The sequence below is a fragment of the Xiphias gladius genome, chromosome 10, assembly GCF_016859285.1.
Source record: "Xiphias gladius isolate SHS-SW01 ecotype Sanya breed wild chromosome 10, ASM1685928v1, whole genome shotgun sequence".
NCBI classification, from domain to species: domain Eukaryota; kingdom Metazoa; phylum Chordata; class Actinopteri; order Istiophoriformes; family Xiphiidae; genus Xiphias; species Xiphias gladius.
The window spans coordinates 11,599,862-11,618,142 of NC_053409.1; the positions used below are offsets into that span (position 1 = coordinate 11,599,862).

An 18,281-nucleotide genomic window follows, 5' to 3' on the forward strand; every position below is an offset into this window, starting at 1 on the left:
AAAAAAAAGCAAGATATTTTCACAATAAGCATCGTATGGCATTGTAAAAGTTAATTTTGCTTTGAACACACGAGGAAAAACGCATGAATTCTATTTCATTTTGGCTGTCGGATGTTTTTTATATTATCCAACTTTAAATGTTTTAAAAAATTTTTTTTTTTTTTTGGGGGGGGGGTAAATTTCTTGGTTGTGAGTTGAAAGACCAAATTTACGCAACGATAAAACAGAAACACCCAATAAACTTTATTAGAATGTGAACTGGCTTAAACACGGCAAAGCGTAAAAGGGTATGTAGCTGGGCCTACTGAGAAAAGGAAGTAAGTAAAAGTTCGGGCTGAGAAACTAGAGCTTGCATGCTAGCAGGCCTTCAACCCGGGTTTTTAAAGCAGAGTGGGACCTCCTCGTTCTCCCTCCTCTGCGTCTACAGGTGAGCACTGTTGCCAGGGTAACGTTTGCTTTTTTTTTTTTTTTTTTCCCCGCGAAGCCTTCTCGCGAGACTCCGGGGCCGTGAGCGAGGGGAGGCTGCCTGAATGATCTCATCCCTCCAGCAGCTGCATAGCGCAGCGAGGCGAGCCCGTAACTTTCTATCAAACTTCCAAGTTGCCTCTCGGAGGAAGACGCCGGGGCGTTTTTCGGTTTGAACCGAAGCGAGCGCGTTTCCCGCGAAGGTAAGGAAGAGCGGCGCGCAGTTTTTTTTTTTTTTTTTGGTGTCTTGGACTTATACCAGCTCGTTGAAACGAGAAGAGGAAAAACCCGCTTCGTATTGTGTGACAGCCAAAGGCTTTTGGGGCAGGACGGGAGAGGAGGTGAGTCGGGAGCGCGGCGCTAGTCGTGGTCGGGGTCTTGTGTCCGCGGTACGAGGTGCCTACACACAACATCTGTCGGCCGTCTGAGGACAAAGCACATCTTTGTGCCGTGAGGAGGTGCGGTGTGGAGCCAGTGCGCAGTCAGTGGGTTTTCTTTTTTTTTTTCCTTTGGAACTAATGGGGCTGGTGGGTAAGAAGCGTTTGCACCCAACTATCACTGGGGCCGCGTCGTCGCATGTGTCAAGGGCATCGCTCCTACGGACGATTCACAGGTGGCACCGCGCATACTACACCACTACGTGTGGGATGCATGGATGTCTCCTTGTGTCACCCGAAAACCAGTATTGGTCAGCATGGTATACCCCGTGTTGCTGCCACACGAGGAGGGGGGGGGGGGATTTCCTCGTGCCACATCTGCCTGATTTGAGCTCTTGATTTGTTTACAGCCTGCCTGGTTCAGCATCTGGTCGAACAGATTAGGCCAGGCTGATTGCATGGTGATATGATGTGCCGTGTTGTATGTTGAATTGTGTACATCAGGGTGTCCAGTCGTCGGGGACCCTATTGGATGTTCAACAAGCTGGCATTGTGATCAGACAATACCTATTCAGACCCTCCTTTTGCTGATTTATTTAATGCTTAATGCGCAGAATATACACGAAAACCACCCTTATTGTCCAACATGGGCACGGGGAGGCTGTTTTTGGAAAAGAGAGAGAATACAGATCAGCACAGTGGTGGCAACAGGAGAGAATAGGAAATATCTGGCAGTGCAGGGCTACAGGGCAAACAGAGGTTTGTTTAGATAGTAACAAACAGCCCACAGTGCCAGGCTCGCAAAGTTCAGACACTTTTAGTGTTGTCCCCAGTATTTACCAAATATCAGCTGTAACAAACCAGTCACAACTATGCAGGTAGGAAATTAAAAATCGCTGGGCTCCCCGATAGCTGAATCATAGTGCCTGATGCAGTATCAGTGGTTGGCATGAGTCAGGTGAAAGGAAAAAAAAGGAAGCTTTGGAGTTTAGCTTTGGGGAAGGAGCACAGATTTTTAGCATTCTTGATAGGCTTAGCCGACCTGCGGTGGGCATGACTGATCACACAGGTCACTGCCGTTTTTAATAGTGAGTCTAATCTCGGCTTTGTTCCGTTTGCTTGTTCTAAATGTAGCTATTATTCACACTGGACTGCTTCTTGCTTTCTCTGATGGGTTTTCTCATAGAGAATTAATCCAATGCAAATGCAGCCGATTTATTGGGGAAAGTATACGCGCTCTGTTTTAATCTGTGACAACGGGCCAACAAGTCTGGCGTTTCATGCTGTTTACAGAAAAAAGTACCATTCAAGGTTAAGATAAGATGGACCTGCGTGGGTCTGTGTGAGATCCATATGAGAAGCAGGACGTTGAGAAAATCAGTCCAAAAATTTTTCTTTTTTTTTTTTTTTTTTGCACTTCTTGTCCAAATGCATCCACTAAACATGCCTGTTTCTTGGGGGGAAAAAAACCCCATTGCTTCTCATGTTACTTATCAACATAGAAAGTCCTCCCCCTGTTGTGTTACTGAAGGACAGTGTTTCTATTTTCACTTTTGCATCATACTTCTCACATAACAATAACAATTGTTAGTATACTTCAGTTGTATTAGTGTGTTTCTAATGTGCCCGCACATTCACAGAGGGATGCTTCCTGTTGCCGAGTTGAGCTTATGTTTCTATTGTCTCTTGTGCATTGGCTCGAAGGGAATAGCTTGAGCAAAGATAAGAGACAACAACAAGAGGAGCATTGTGCGGCCTTATAATTTGCCAGTCTGGAATGTGTGGGCTGCAATTATGCTAAGTGGCCATCATGAAATGCTGAAATTAACTCTTCGTGTTATATAATGAATAATGAGATTATTGTTATGATTTAATTGCAAGTTCAAAGTGCATTATTCTTTATTGATTTAATGATTTTAATGCCTGGGGGTGAAAAAAAGTTTTATCCAGTGTCTTTTTACAGTGATGTGGTGATTCTTCCCAGAAAAACTTTTAAGGTTACATAATTTCTCAGACTTCTTGGCCTCACCTTTTGGGAATGTGCAGCACCACCTACCTGACTGGCTGCTTTGAAGTCTGTGCCCCTGTGCGTCACCTCTCACTGCCCTGTTACTGATGACAGACCAGATGACTAAACTAAACAGACCTTGAGATACGGCGCCTGAATCATCAGGATTACCAACATGGCCAATGTCAGCTACAAGGCTGATTTCTTCAGGCTTGTTCATTCTGTGACAAAGACCAAAATGAGTCATCTATTCTTGAATTTTGACACGACCTTCAGTAACAGAATGAAATACCGGTATATCACTTTTTTATTTTTATTTTTTTTTTTTTTTTTTTTAGAAAAAAAGGGGAAGCTCCATCAGTTTTAACATGCGTCTGACCAATAACTGTCAGCCCATAATCAGAAGTCAAATGACTTGATGAGGACATGGCCCCCCCAGCGTTATTTTTTTTTCCAGTGTGAGCGTCTTTTTGCTGGTGACTGATGGGGTTGATGAGTTTGACTGTAATGAGATGCGACTGCGGTTCTGCGTTTCCTGCTTGCTAAACTGTCGGAATGCTCTGTCTTTGTCTGGATCGGACGGTCCACTGTATATCAACAAATGGGGGAAAGCAGAGGGCTCGGAAGCTACAATGGTGATGATGTAATCCCCTTTTCAGTGCGCTGTCACAGAGCAAATGCGAGCAGACAAAGGAAAATTCCCCTCCTTTTCACCCCACCTGCCACAAAGTTTGGGGAATTTTTGACTTTGCAAAAATGCAATGGCGATTCGGACACTGTAATTATTTGTCATTCTGTAGGACCCGCTGATACTGGAGTTCATCAAGGGGACAGGTGCAAAGTGTCGCTGCTGGCTCAGGTCTGTACCTGATTGAAGGCCGGGTCTAAATTTGGTGGTCTGTTGCTTACATGTCCCTGAACTTAAGCAGCCTCTCTGTGAATGGTTTCTGTCATCCTTCTTCCAACTTTCAACCCTAAACCAAAACCCACAGTCACGCAGAGATCAGACACTGTGTAATTCCCCTTTTCTGCTCCCATCAAACCTCAGATGTGCTGAAAATAGTACAACATGGGACAGAAATTGTAAGACAGAAGACAAAAAACAGTTTGACGAACAACCAGTTGGTTTAAAAAAATCTGAAAGTCAGAAGGGGAAAAAAAATTTCCATAATGACATCTGGAATTCTGATGATGGTGTGTTGCTGCAGGCTATCTCCGGTGCCACACAGTGATGACGTGCACGGTGTTGTCTCGACATGTCTACCAGTTGCTACACTGTCTCTCTGTTTGGGCCGCGCACTCCCTCTGGAATGGATTACAGAACTCTGCTCGGAGAAGAATCAAAACATCAAGCAGAGTTGCAGGCCCGTGCCCCATGCAGAGCCTATGTGGGCAGCGGTGGAAAATCATTCCACATACGAAAACCAACAGAGGTTTTGCTGTTGTCCCTCCCGTGGACAGAAATCTGAGAAGCTGGAATGCGTGAGGGCTTGGTCATGGCTGAGCTCGAAAGAGATCTCAATCCGTAGACAGGTCTGCTCAGCTTGTCCTCATTCCTGTTCATGCTTATAACTGTTTTCGTTACTTTCAGGAGCAGCTTTTACCATGTGATGTGTAGTAAAACAGGAATGCTGGCACAACAGTACACTGAGTGAGGTTTTCTACTGAGCACTCTGTTTAAAAACACAACTTTAGGAACACTATCTGAGCAAAAACTGCTTAAATAGTGAAATAGTGAAAGCACTGTTGCTGGAGTTTGTGTTGCGCTTTGTTTCCTGTACTTAAACTCGAAAAATCCAACCTCGTATTGCTCCAAAGTTCCACATCCTTTGCTTTGGAACCAGGGAATCAATTTCCACCCTGTGAGTTCCTGCTTTGCTCTTGGTAAAGCTGAGAGGGAAGAATGAGACCACTGTTAGCCAAAGGCTTTAGCGAGATTCAGATGACTTTTTAAACAAATAGAAGTTCCAGGTGGACTGAGTGAAGTGTGCAGCAAAATGTCCTATACACTTTTCATGTAGCATGTCCATGCAGTTCAGTATTATTAACTCAGCCTTATTAATATAGCAGAGAAACAACCCAGGGTTATTCTAAAGGTTTAGGTGATACAGTGTATAACAGTACACTGTCTGCTGAATCAGGCCCTCGTCTTTTTTTCTCTGTTGCTCCAGGTGCAAAGGGCAGATAGGGCTGGCTAATAACAAACATGGCTGCTTTCCCAGCCTTTCCTCTCTCACTGCCTGTTTCCTGTGTATTTCATTGATGTATTCCTGGATACCCTGCCTACAGCTTTGCTACACAAGAAACACTGATGAAACTGAAAGCTGAGTTTATAAATATGCATTTAGGCATGTGCTTGTATAATACATGAGACACAACTTGCTGACCATATTCTAGCTGCCTCTTTCAGGTTATATTGATGTAAGCGAGGGAGTGTGTTGTGTTTCTGCATTATGTCTCTACAGAATGAATGCCTAGTTCAGCATGGTTATCATTAACGTTAGTGTTCGGGAGAATGTAAGTTGGTGTTGTTTTTACGTGGTACTCAAACTTACCTTGAAAGCTGATTAGGTAGAAGTCACCAGTGGCTGTTTACTACTAATCATCCTGGTTTGCTGTAAAGCCCTGAATGTTCACTTTTTGCCTCATTTTAAATGGAAAATTCAACCCTAGAAACCTAAATCAGGTGTTAAAATAACCCATACAAGTGAGGAAAACACTCTGAACGATGCAAACGAAGGGCTCACAGAAAGCTCCAGTCAAAACTTGCATGTTTTTCTCGTCTTTGCCTTGTGGGAATGTAAAGGGGCGTGTTAATTGCATTTAGCTTCACTCTGCATCCATGAACCAAGACTTTCGCTGTTATGTATTTTAACATTATTGGGGTTTTTTTTTCTTTTTTTTTTTTCTTTTTTTCTTTTCTTGGTGTTCAATGGAAACAAACATATTGAAAAGTGCACCCCGGGCTGCTGCTTAAAATGAGATGTGGTTTGCATGGAACTGGCTTAGGGAGCAGGATAAACCAAAGTTGCAGAGCCGGCTGGAGTGTGCCAGTAAGTGCAGTGCATTGCAAGCCAGCAGCAGCTCACTGTGCAGGTTAGCACTGTGATTTTTCTGGCACAGACTGTGATTTAGCAGGGCACCACTGTTATGCAACACTAGCTGACTTATCACAGTCCAAATGACTCTGTATGAACTGATTAACTCTGCGGCCTGACTGTTTATAATTGGACTGGAAGTGCTCTGGCTATGCACTAGACACGTGCCAAAATCAATGACATTTTGTGACCTCATCAAACCTTTCCACATGCTGAACAGTACATTGGGAAACTACTTTCCATTTCTTTTCTGATAAATAATGCTGATTACTGAGGCACACCTGAGCTTTCCACTGAGTCCACAGTTGGGGAATTCGGCTGCCCTCCAAGCTGTAGGGGACATCCAGGCATCTCCAGAGAATCCCCCTGAGAATCCCCCACCCCCCCCTCCCCACACACACACACTCACACACACTCACACACACACTTCAATGCTCCTCCTGTCAACTCGTACTAAAGCTTTCCCTCTGTCCCCAGGACTGCAGCCCATTGTGCTCCCTTGTTAAAATGCTTACCTGGCAAAAACTTGTCTTTATTTTTATGCCTCCATCCTTGTAAACTTAAAAGGGTTAATTAAAAAATTGTAGAGTAAATCTAGTGCACTAGACACACAAATAATGTCTGGTAGCAGCAGAGCAGCTATTTGGCCGAAGTGAGGGGATATTAATCAAGCTTTAACCTTGATTCTGGCCTACAAGAACGGTCTGTTGTTTTCATTTTGACTGCTGCTCTCTCAGCTAAGGATCCCATTGTTTCCTAGAAGCACTCTCATGCTCCTCTGTCAGTGATATTAGTCTGTGGGGAAACATTTGAAATCCATCACACCATGGCTGCCCTATTCATTTTTGTAATCAAATGAGTTTATGTGCTCTACTCTACTGATTTCTACAGAGGTGTATTTGTTTCCCAAGCAGCAATTGCTCGCTTGAAACTCCAAAGGATGTGTGCAGCATCGTACGATAGATTTGACAACATGGCCTTTGGCCTTTTTGGATAGCCTATGGTCAGTGCTGCTGCTGCAGTGGAGCTCATGTTTCTCATGTTTGCTCAGCAGGTCCTGACCCTTCCCAAACTGCCTAATCAAACCATTACAACTGTTCCTCTTCCATAACATCACCTCGCCACAACTTGTCCAGACAGCCCTGTCAAAATGCAGAACAAACCTACATGTCATTCCTAAAGTATTCCATTCTGAAAATGCAGTTTCAACAACACAGTAAGTGCTTTTTGTCGGTTTCAAGTTCCTCGAGAGCTGTCTCTTTCTTTGTTGTTGACAAATATTTTCATTCTTTTTTCCTTCCGGGCTAATGTGTCTGTGTTTCAGTAACAGATACAATGTTGTTGTTGCATGGACACATAAGCTGTGTCCATAATCTTCTCTCAAAACATTTAATTGTTTCTGAGTTTGTAATTAATAGAAATGTACTTTACTGTATTGTGCTATGGGTGGTCCAATCAGGATTCCTTCTTCCTCTATGTCCTCTGGGATTTGGCATTTTTGCTACCCTTGTAATCAGGCAAAGGATGTGAGAGGACAGGGCAGTGGACGGCTTCCAAACATCGCACTCATCTGTCATACTGCCACCTCTGCTGTGAGAATCTGTCAGGCTACTGTCTACTGACCTTGCTGCTCGTACACAGTTGTACATAAAGAGCTTATTGCTCTCCCCCTGACCCTGTCCTCATTCCACGCTTGCATCTTGCTCACACATACTCACGCTCATAAATAAAATACTCATTCACTCTTTGTGCTTGAAATACAGTAACAGAGATAGAAAACTAGGCTTTCATGCGAGTATATCAGGGTTCAAGCATCCCGATCCTGTTCAGACGGGGAGGCTCACCAACCTGAGACATTTGAAAAGCAAATAAGAATACAAATACCCCTTTAGATTATGCTGCTCCTCCCACCTGGCATACCAAAGTAGTTTGACCTACTCGAGTGACCAACATTATTATCCTCTGAGCCCTAAGATCTCACCAGCAGGGCTAAAATATTTTCCATTGTTTGTTTCAAGTAGGAACTATTGGGGAAGATGACTGTTATATCCAATAAAGATTTGCCTGTGTAATGCATGCATGTTGTCTTCAAGCATGATGATTTTCAGGAATATCATTGACTGCCTCCATTTTATTTCCACTGCTAGTAGCCATGAGCCAAAGGAGTAAATGGCTGTATTGGCATGGGCCCAGCTACGTCTGGCACTGCGCAAGTGACCAGTACTCACTGATGGGCACACACATACACACAGCAGGCTTCTCTGGCAGGCTGCATGGATGCCCTCAGCCTCAAGCGGCCAGTGGTGCAAGCTCAACCCTGAAGCATCTCATCGCAGGCACTAGCATTCGCACAATCAAAATACCATAATCGAATTGACATTTCGATTGACGCCTGGTGACCCGCTCTGCTTATCCCGGTGCAAATTTTCCTACAGTTCCACAACTGATGCAACCGGCGGGGATGTGACATCGATCCAGTGGAACAGTCAGGATGTATCTGTGTGTGCTAGATGCATAAGACGTGTGAGTAGCAACGCAGGCTTACTCTGATTTGTTTTGCTCATGAGTGCCTGTGATCCGAGAATGAAGTAATAGCATGCTTGGAAGTGTGTGGCGGGCCCCCTGGCTGAGCCCCATGCCGGTCTTCTAGCACATGCTGAGGCTGAATTATAGACGGCAAACACACACACTGTTCACTCAGCTCTCCTTCTTGCATCAACACTGTTAATTAAACTGCTGCTACTCTCGCATCCCTTCTATTTTAATCCTCAACTGATGGAAACCGCTTCATCCCAGCGCGCACACACACACACGAGCACATGCAGAGGCGTGTGCCAGCCCCATGCTGAGCTGAGAGTGTTTGTTTTGCAACAAATAGGTTCACTGCTTTTCAGATATTAAAGGGGGATACTCACCATTTGTAGGAAGAACGGAGGAAATGGAGTGCCCCACACTGCTGGGAAATGCTCTCATTGCACTGGTTGCCTGATTGTTCAGGTCAGCAAGGCAAAGGTTTGTCAAACACAAATAATGCCTGCATTTTTTCTACAATGTAACAAATGGAAATATATAAAAATATAATAGCAATAAAGCTACCGTAATTCAAATGAGTCCATTCAAATGCGTGACTGCCAAGGCGGGAGTCACCTTAAAGGCTCTTATAGGAGCTGCCAGTAGAAACAGTAAGTGGGAGAGATTTTCCAAGAGCAAGGTTAGTTTTGAAATCAAAAGCTTTCTCTCTCAGTATGTCACAGTGAGACACTTCCCATATAAATCAGAAATATTTTTCACCTGGAGGAAATGGTGCAGTAGGCTGCTGGAAAAAGGGACTCTGTTGGGCAGTGTGCCTTTGTGGAAATGGTTGTCATTATGTTTCCTGTGTGGAGCAGGAAGCATGGATGTGAGACTGTCATATGAAATTTCTCGGGATGGTTTTTGAAGCGTCTTGTTTTAGTTATGCCATCTGATATCAAAAGTATGTTTGCCTTCTCACTTAACCTCAGCACGCTAATTTTCCTGATGTGTTGAAACGCCACGTGGCCAAGGACACTGTTTATTCGGTATTCAGTAAGAAAGTAGCAAAGCCTTCAACGAATCCACATCAGATGAATTTATAACCAGATATGGACATAAATATAAGCTCCCCCTTCCCCATAGTATGTGTTTCTATGTTGCAGTTGCTCAGGACATTTTTCAGATTTTTTTTTTTTTTAATGAAGTAGCAAATTAATAATAGATTCAAGTTTTAGCAAATAATTACATAAAATATGATCTGAGGTGTGCCCTCGCAGGTTGTGGAGGGTTATACACAGTAACAATAGCCCAAATGTCAATGATTACAATGCGAGTGTGCTTATCAAGCACCTGATGGTGAGAGTTTCTGTTGAAGTGGCAGTTGACAGGGTGAACTTTGGGTTTTATCTTCAGCTTTTGGCAACATGCCACCACTTGTGCCAAGGTTTCCTGCAATTATCCTGATGGTGCTCCATTCATCTAGTGCCACTTACACACACAAACACTATGCTCTTTGCTGACCAGTGAACCAGCTAATAATCAATCTGTGTTTGATCCATGTATACCAGATTGCTGTAACATTTATCCCTGATCACTAGTGATCACACAAGACCTGTGTCTGTAACTACATTTCACCACAAACACCACTACTACTAACACTACTGCACACTACTACTAGACTCCTTTACTATTAAACTAGACGTGTAACAGAACTTATTGAAATACAGTATTTTCTCAGTTATCAGTTCATTAAATGTGTGCACAGTTTACGATAGAGACAAGATATGGCTGTCAAGGATGGAATTTCTTTCTTTTTCACCTTTATCAAAAGATTGAGAAGAGCAGAGTTTGGGGTTAAGATGGCTGCAAACCACAGCCAGTATCTACTGTTAGGAACAAGATCGCGACCCCTCACTGGCTTCCCACCTGCAAATACTGTCAGTTGTGTACGGTTTTGGCACCCAATCAAGCTTGAAGCACGGATTTAAGAGTCTGCAGTGGTGGTGATTGAAAGTTTGTTTTTTGAAAATTTATTTCAAACATGCCCACGTGTTGATTTTGGATGCACTGTACAATTTACTCTATCGTTTATATCAAGAATAGAGGTTGCAGAGACAATCCTGCATTTTGTTCTGGGCAGCCCAGATTGGACACTACACGGAGACCATAACTTGCATTTCAAATGTGATTTCCAAGAAGTATTCTTAGTTTGAGACAGGTATTTCTGAAATAACATCTCTACAAGCTGTCAGGGGACAGAAAAGTGCTGTCTCTGATGTTTGCAGAAAGAAAAAGCAGTTTGGTTTGTCTTATTCAAAAATAGCTACCGTCCCATGAGTTCCCAGAGTTTATTCTTATGAGCCAAATCAATGAATATGCTCTTTTCTTGTTGTTTCTGTAGAATTTGGTGTTTTATTTTCAGGGTTTTTGCTTCGTCATGTGTGTGTCTGTGTGTTTGAGCCTTTGTCTTTGCGTGTACCTGTCCAAGTGCATCAGGAGCTCCCTGTCTGTGTAATGGAGTCCTGGGGTTGGAGGGGGGCAGAAAGGACAGGGAAAGGGAAAGTGCAGCCTAGAGCAGACTTCCACTTTTAAACCTCAGCTCCTGACTGTTGCAGTTCAGCCACCATGCAGCCACCTCATTAGAATTTTTTACATTCCTCTTCAGGCAGCAGCACACTGCTTCCTCTCCACTGCCCCTCCTAACACACAACTTTTAAAAGACGACGGGCTTAAATCTGGGCCTTCTCAGTGAAGACAGGTCATCTATAACCCTATCATCAAATATGAGGCTCTAAACCAAGTCGGACTCGGCTTGGACCATAAAGTTGTGAAATTACTGTGCAGAATATTGGTGTGGCTTTACAGACTTTGAATCAAACAAATCCAACACTGTTAAAGACTGTCTACTTCTCATAATTTTAATCTAACAGCTGCCCCGTCAAAACAAAAAGATGAAAAAAGTAGACAACAAGCAGACCACCTAAGCTGTTAGCAGTGCAATTACATTTTTTTTTTTTTTTTTTTTTTTTCGTAGAGGTAAATGGCCCTCCAGGAGTTGGACAAAGGCTTTCATTGTCAAACCCCTGGCCCACCCAGGTAATAACACTTGAAATAGGAATGGTTTTACCATTGCTAACTATAAACTATGTCAAGTGTTTCAAGTTCCTATCTGTCCTGCTGTCTCTCCCGTGTAAAATGTGAAACCCCAGTTGAGTACTTTCTAGATTAGAAGAGAGGCAGGATCAAGGACACCCTGCTGGAGAAAATGTCAATGAATATATTCTGCTGCTCCTCCAGAACTGTCTTCTTGTCTAAGGCTGTGAGTGAAATTCACTTTGCCAGTGGTTAGCTATGCCCGTTACTCACTGAACTGTGCTGCAGTGATAGCGAGAGGCCCAGAGTTGGGGCAGCACAGCAGCACATCACAGAACAATGGTGATGATGAATGTGGATACACTGCCACCGCTTTTTGAAGTGCTCCAACTACACGCGGTGTTTACATTGCGTGTGTGGTCAGCTGAACAATTCGTTAGCCCGGTTCTCATTTTATTGTGGTATGCCACTTCATCCAGAGCTGATATCACAGATCAAAGCTCTGAGTATATGTTGATTTACAATGATAAAATACAAGCTTGTAGTTGTAAAGTCATGGCAGACTTAGGCACCATAAAAAAATGTGTTATAACAGTTTATCACTTGGACTGTTGGTGTTGCACTTCTCAGTAAGGATCTGTCTGAACATGCCCTACTCCCCCCCCCCCTGCCCACAGAACCACAGAAACGTTTATCACTTCCTCAGCTGAAATTGGTGAAATTCCAGGATCTCGGTGCGCGGTTGGATGATGCTAGTATTGTTTGTCTCCCAGCAGGCCTGCCTGTTTTTCACTGAAGGTGTCAGGTTCTCAGGTTGGCCCAATCAGACGTGCAAGTTTGTGCGTGGTTCTCAGCCAGATACACACATCCAGGCAAAGGAAGCAGACAGAAGAAGGCAAAAAAAACAGTGGGGTAGATGTAAAGAGGGGAGTGGCAGAAATGCTTTGTTACTTCCAGGGCATCTGTTGTGCTTATGGGCAGCTGTGTTTGGGCTACATCTCAGTGGATGTGTAGAGAACCCAGTTTACCCCACACTCCTCAACACTCCCCCATTGACAGGAAATGATATTGTGTAGGATTCTGTGGAATTACTGCTATGGCAGATTTTTCTTTTTCTCTGAAGCTGTAATTCTCTGTCTGACCTGTGCACAACCTTCTGGGCAAGCTTTCTCAATGTGGGAGGGTTTGAGGTGTAACTGCAGTCTCGCTCCGGTGTTGAGTCATTTGTACAAACTTCCAAAGAAAGATATGTTTTTCCCATGTCACTTCTCCTCAGTCATCTGACAGTTAATATGTGTTGCAGCACCAAGTCAGTGGATTACAGAACAGCTAAATGATCCTCCTATGATTCTCATCCTGACACTCAACACAGATAATTTTCTGCTTTTTGTTGTAAGGCCTCTTGCTATTTTTCTGTCCAGCTGAGCCATTCTCCTGCTTCCCTGTGCTCATCCTCCGAGTTTTTTGTTCTTTGTTTGTTTCCAAATTCTAGTGCACTGTTTGCTTCATTTCTCTCTCTCCAGCTCCACTTGTATTTAATTCATCTGGTTTCCTGGCAGGCCTCATGTACACAGCCATAGTGAGGTCCTCTTGCCAGGCAATTTTCAAAGACTTCACCATGTTGGAATGGGGCCCCAGTCTTGACCAAGCCAGCACAGAGGGACCTTTGTGCCTGCTGCCCAACAGCCCAGTCAGCCCTTAGAGCAGGGGAAGATTAGGAAACAGGGAGAGCCAATGGGCTAAATGGTAGGGTGCCTGTTTGAAAGCCAATGGTGTCAGCCAAACAGCCCCTTAGTCGCTTTCAAGCACGCAGTAATTACAAGCTTGTAGGGCAATCCTTCGGCTCCTTTGTCTCAGCTTTGGAAACACTTGCCCAGTCTACTGGGAAACTTCATTCCCTCTCTATTTGGAGACCCAGGATGAAGGGTCTTTCAACTAAAGCATGCTGTCCTTTCTCTCTGGGACACTCAGTTAGCCAAGCCAACGCAGTAACTGAGATTCTTCTCCAGGAGACCCTAGCTTTAAGAATGTCTAGCACCCCAAGCTGTTACTTAAAACGATGACTCAGGTCTAGTTCTTTTGGTTTGCTTGAGTTGCTCTGATTTCTGTGAGTCAGATTTGAAAGCAATAGACCCTAGATTCATGTGTGTGATTCGTCACACTATTCATCTGTCCTGCTGACTGACTGTTGTCTGTCTTCCACCTTTAGTTCCATGTAGTACATATGTGTGTTTTGTCACAAGATCCTGGAAGACCTGCTGTCTGAGTCACCTGTAACACACACACAGGTTGAGTCCTTATAGGGACATAATACTCTATCAGTCTTCTGTGTCTAGAGTCTTCCCTACAACCAGAAGAACAAATTGTAGTGCTTCAGAGGTGTGCCATGATGTCACCAGCCGCTTTACTCATCGCTCGATGGGCCTTACGGAGCAGCTGGGAGGTCAGAGCCCCAATTACAGGAAGTTAACCTCATTTAGTCAACAGACTCAAGCTGTTTGGACAGGTCCCACCAACCTGTGAAAAAAATCGCTTAGTTTAATTCTGCAGGGGATGGACAGAATATGGCAGGATGGCTGGTAAAGAAACTGATACATTGGCTTTATTTTCATTTTTTTTCCTTGGGTTTCTCTCAGCTTCTCCCTGACTGCATTGCTCGTGCTTGCAGCCTGTCTTTCTCACACAAACATACACACAAGACTCTCTCAGTCTCAACGCCACACTTTTAATCTGACAAGACCATGAAGCCAGTTGTCCGTCCGCATGTCTGTCAGCAAGGAGATTTAAGGCCTTGTTTTCTGGGACATATGTGTCAGTGCATTGCCTCTATTCATTTCTCCATCCCTGTGGACACTCGGCAGCATGAGGGAATGAGGACCAACACCCTGGGACTGGACCTGCAGTTTAACTTACATTCTCTGACTATTTTCAATCTTAATCATGTCAGAGAAAGAGAGTGTTAGTAGGACGTGAATGAGTTTTTTTTTTTTTTTTTTAAATAGTTGAGTTTTTATTACTCTGCTCCAGACACTTAATCTACTGCCATGCCCCCAAACTAGATGCCCATTCATTTGAAGAGTGTATAGTGGGAAACATTTCTCGTCTGCCAGATGGAAGATCACGGTGGAGATATTTTCTTTCATCTTATATGAATTTCGTCTGGCTGAAGATTTCAGAAGTTGCATGAAGGCTGCAGTGATGCGCGTGTATCTCGGTGGCCTTGTGGTTTAAGGTGCTTATCATGTACCCATAAAGCTGTGACATCCTGGGTTTGCATTTCATTTGAGGCTCCTTTGTGAAGAATTATGATGTGACGGCTTATTATCTGACTGTAAGGATATTATGCTCCACATGCAATTTTTATAATACATTTCTTGTCTGAGGATCCTGATCACTACTGAATCATCTCCAAAGCCTTGAGATTTTACACTTGCAATCCTTGTCTGACTTGTAAATTGATGTTGATTGTCTAAGGAACATTGACCCATCTCTCATTTGGCTGTGCAACTGTGGTAATGCTGTTGGCTACATGGCACTATAGACTCCTTTTCATTTCTCTGACTAAGAAAAATCCACTACTTTGATTACCGTTATTGTTTAAAACAAAGGTAAACGTCCTCTTTCTACTAAGGAGAGTATGTGTGTTTGTTAGTATGAAGTCGGCACTGATGTTGGGATGCAGTGTGAAGGTGGCTGTGCTGTAGGCCCGTCACAGTGCACTGATTGCTAGTGGCTAATGTGATCACAGCCACAGCCAGGCAGGGCCAGCTGAGAGTGGAGCCTTAATCTCTCCCAGTGTCTCACTGCCAAATTGGCCCGATTTGTCAGGCAGAGGATCATCATCCACTTCTCAGATGACTTTCAAAGAGCCCCTGTGCTTGTTGATGTGCAGCTTGGAATATTTGATCCCAAAAACTGCAGCTCGGCATTACAGTTCACTAATGTTGTCTACTAAAGAGGCACGTGAGAGACTTCAGACAAATCAGAAGCCAAGAGCCTGTGATAGAGGGAGATCAGTAGATCCACCTGATTTTTCTCTCAGTCATATGTAATCTTGGTTACAACATAAGTCCTGAGCTGGTTTATTAAATTGTCAACTAATTCATCTTTACTGTCTCCTTTTGGATAAATTAACTGATTTGGCATCACATTGCTCAGAATTTCAAGAAAAAAAATGACACACATTTTTGAACTCATTTTTGAATTTGGCTGAGCTTTTATGTTTCCCCTCGATGCTTATGCTGAAATTGGTTTGAAAAGTAGACCCCCTTATCTGAAATTGAACATGGCAGTGACTTTTCATTGGCTCATAAAAAGCCGTCAGAGAAAAAAACCCATCCACATTCTGTTCTGCAGGCAGGTTTAAATAATATATATAAGAAGTGAGATTGTAATTAGATTTACCATTGTATTTTCTCCTATGTCAGGGAGAGTATAACAGGGCACTTATCAAGCAAATGTAATATGGATCTTATTTCAGCAGCTTTATTATTTAAGATCTGCTACCTAGCTATCCCTTAATTCTAGTTTTATTTATGTAAGGTAAAGTAGTGTGAGTCAGAATATGGTTAATGCATGTACTGATTGATTTCTCTTTTCTCTCCAGGGTTGTGTAAGAAAAATGCCATGTGGCAGCATCAATGCAGTTGGGGAAGGAATATGCAAGCTTGAGAGCTGAAGAGGTGGGTTTGCCCCATCACTATTTCTGCGTCTTCACTAGTTAATCCAGACAATCAATCTGCTCATGAAGTCAGGGAGCAGTATCCCATCCCAGAGGCAGCCATGTCGACCTGCTAAGTGCCTTTAGCCTTTGGCACTGGTGTCATGACCAGCCTGAAGCGCCCACCCATGGAGCGCACTGTTGGGGGTTCCATCCCAGCCACTGATGAGTTTTACACCCGCCACCTCCGCATGGTCAATGGAGGAGCTGTGCCAACTCGCACAGACAATGCCCATGCCACTGTGAGCACAGGAGTGCCTAAAATGGGTGTACGGGCTCGGGTGGCTGACTGGCCCCCAAGGAAAGACATTACAGGGGCTCTGTGGCACTCAACTACAGAGCCAGAGAACTCTGGTGTGGCCTCTGTTGGAAAAAGTCACATTAAGTTAGGCTCTGTTATGAGCCCTCAGGACTCATCAATGCTGCGTAACATCCACAATACTTTGAAGAATCGCACCCAGGCCCAGGCTAACAATTACAGCCCTGACACCCGTTACCTGGCTCCGGGAGACTACAGAGGTCCTCCACATAGAAACCCACGGCAGAGACGCATTCGTCAGCGCAGCAACAGTGACATGACTATCAGTGAGATGGAAGGCAGTGGGGACAGTGGAGAGGACTGGGGTCCATCACCAGGAGCTAAATGGTCCCCTCTTCACCGCGAATATGGTAGCACCTCCTCAATAGATCAGCATGGAGCATCTGGAGAAAGCTTCTTTGAAATGCTTAAGGGATATCAAGGGGATAAAGTTGACCAGCGTAGCCCTGCTCCAGAGAAACTTGAGGACATGCTGAATGTTGGGCCCAAGCAGGCCTTCATTGATCTTCAGGGGGACACAGATACCCAGCTTCCTAAAGCCAAGGACAGAGATAAGCCCCAAAAAAGACGCACTAAATCAGAGACAGGGGGTGAGTCTATATTCCGCAAGCTTCGGAATGTGCGGGGTGAGATGGACTCTCCCAGAGCGGGGTCTGATGTAGAGGACAGCCGGACAGAGGACATGGGCCCCCCTCTTAAGCCCTGGGTGTGTCAGAAAGGATTTGCCCACTATGATGTTCAGAGCATGTTGTTTGACCTCAACGAAGTTACTCAGTTGCGACAGACTGCAGGCAAGAGGAAAAACACCACCACTGGGGCTTCTGCTGCTGCTGTAGCCTCAGCTACCTCCACCCTCTCCTCCACGCACAGCCTGCCTTACAGCTCCCCAAGTGGAAGCCAGGAAGAGCTCAGTTCTAGGGACAGTCCTGGTTTGGACACAGGAGATGAACAGGGCAATGAAATGCTGCTGAGTTGCCCTTGCTTCCGCAACGAGATAGGGGCTGATGGCAATGGAAGGCGCAGATTGGGAGCAGGTGGGACAGGGTATCATGGACTTGTGGGCGGTGGAACAAATAACAGTGGCTCAGGGACCCTGAGTGGGGAAGGAAACTTGTATGAAACATCTGTGAGCACACACTGCACAAATGCTGGAGTAGCAGTGCTAGAGGGACCAAAGGAGGGCCCCAGCATGCTCAGCGAAAAGGGCAAGCAATACATTGTGGAGCATGTGGACCTAGGAGCCTATTACTATAGGAAGTTTTTCTACCTTAGGGGTAAGATGCATTTAACTGCTTTCATTACATACGCTCATTAGCATATGAATGTGTTTTGTTTAAAACAGTAATGTTGAAAATCCCCCAACAGTTGTGTTTTAATTGTGCCTGTTTCTCTGCCCATTCCCCTGCCTCAGAGCACTGGAACTACTTTGGGATAGATGAGGCACTCGGTCCAGTGGCGGTGAGCTTGCGCAGGGAGAAGCTCGAGGAGGACAAGGAGCAGGGCCAGCAGTACAACTATCGACTCATCTTCAGAACCAGTGAGGTCAGCCATTGTGTCCTGTCCTGCCTACACCCCAGTCTCCCCAACCTCAGCTCCAAATCACATCAGTCCTTCCTACACTTTTTTTTTTGCAGTCACAAATTTGGGAAATTATTTTGGTTTACTGTGAGAAAAGGCACATTTATCC

General features: G+C 44.4%; 1 protein-coding gene across 3 annotated transcripts in view; it reads left to right on the top strand.

Moving 5' to 3' along the window:
* Positions 1-573: 573 nt before the first annotated feature.
* The window catches only part of LOC120795523 (signal-induced proliferation-associated 1-like protein 1), a 33,610-nt gene continuing 15,902 nt past the window's right edge, over positions 574-18,281 (top strand). Inside the window, exons 1-3 of one of the 3 annotated variants that reach the window (XM_040137488.1) lie at positions 574-806; positions 16,162-17,868; positions 18,006-18,136. In XM_040137488.1, coding sequence (XP_039993422.1) covers positions 16,380-17,868; positions 18,006-18,136 — 1,620 coding nt within the window. In that variant the 5' untranslated portion in view covers positions 574-806; positions 16,162-16,379. Of the gene's footprint in view, positions 807-16,161; positions 17,869-18,005; positions 18,137-18,281 lie in introns of those variants that run through there. The other 2 variants (XM_040137489.1, XM_040137491.1) reach the window with 2 other exon arrangements.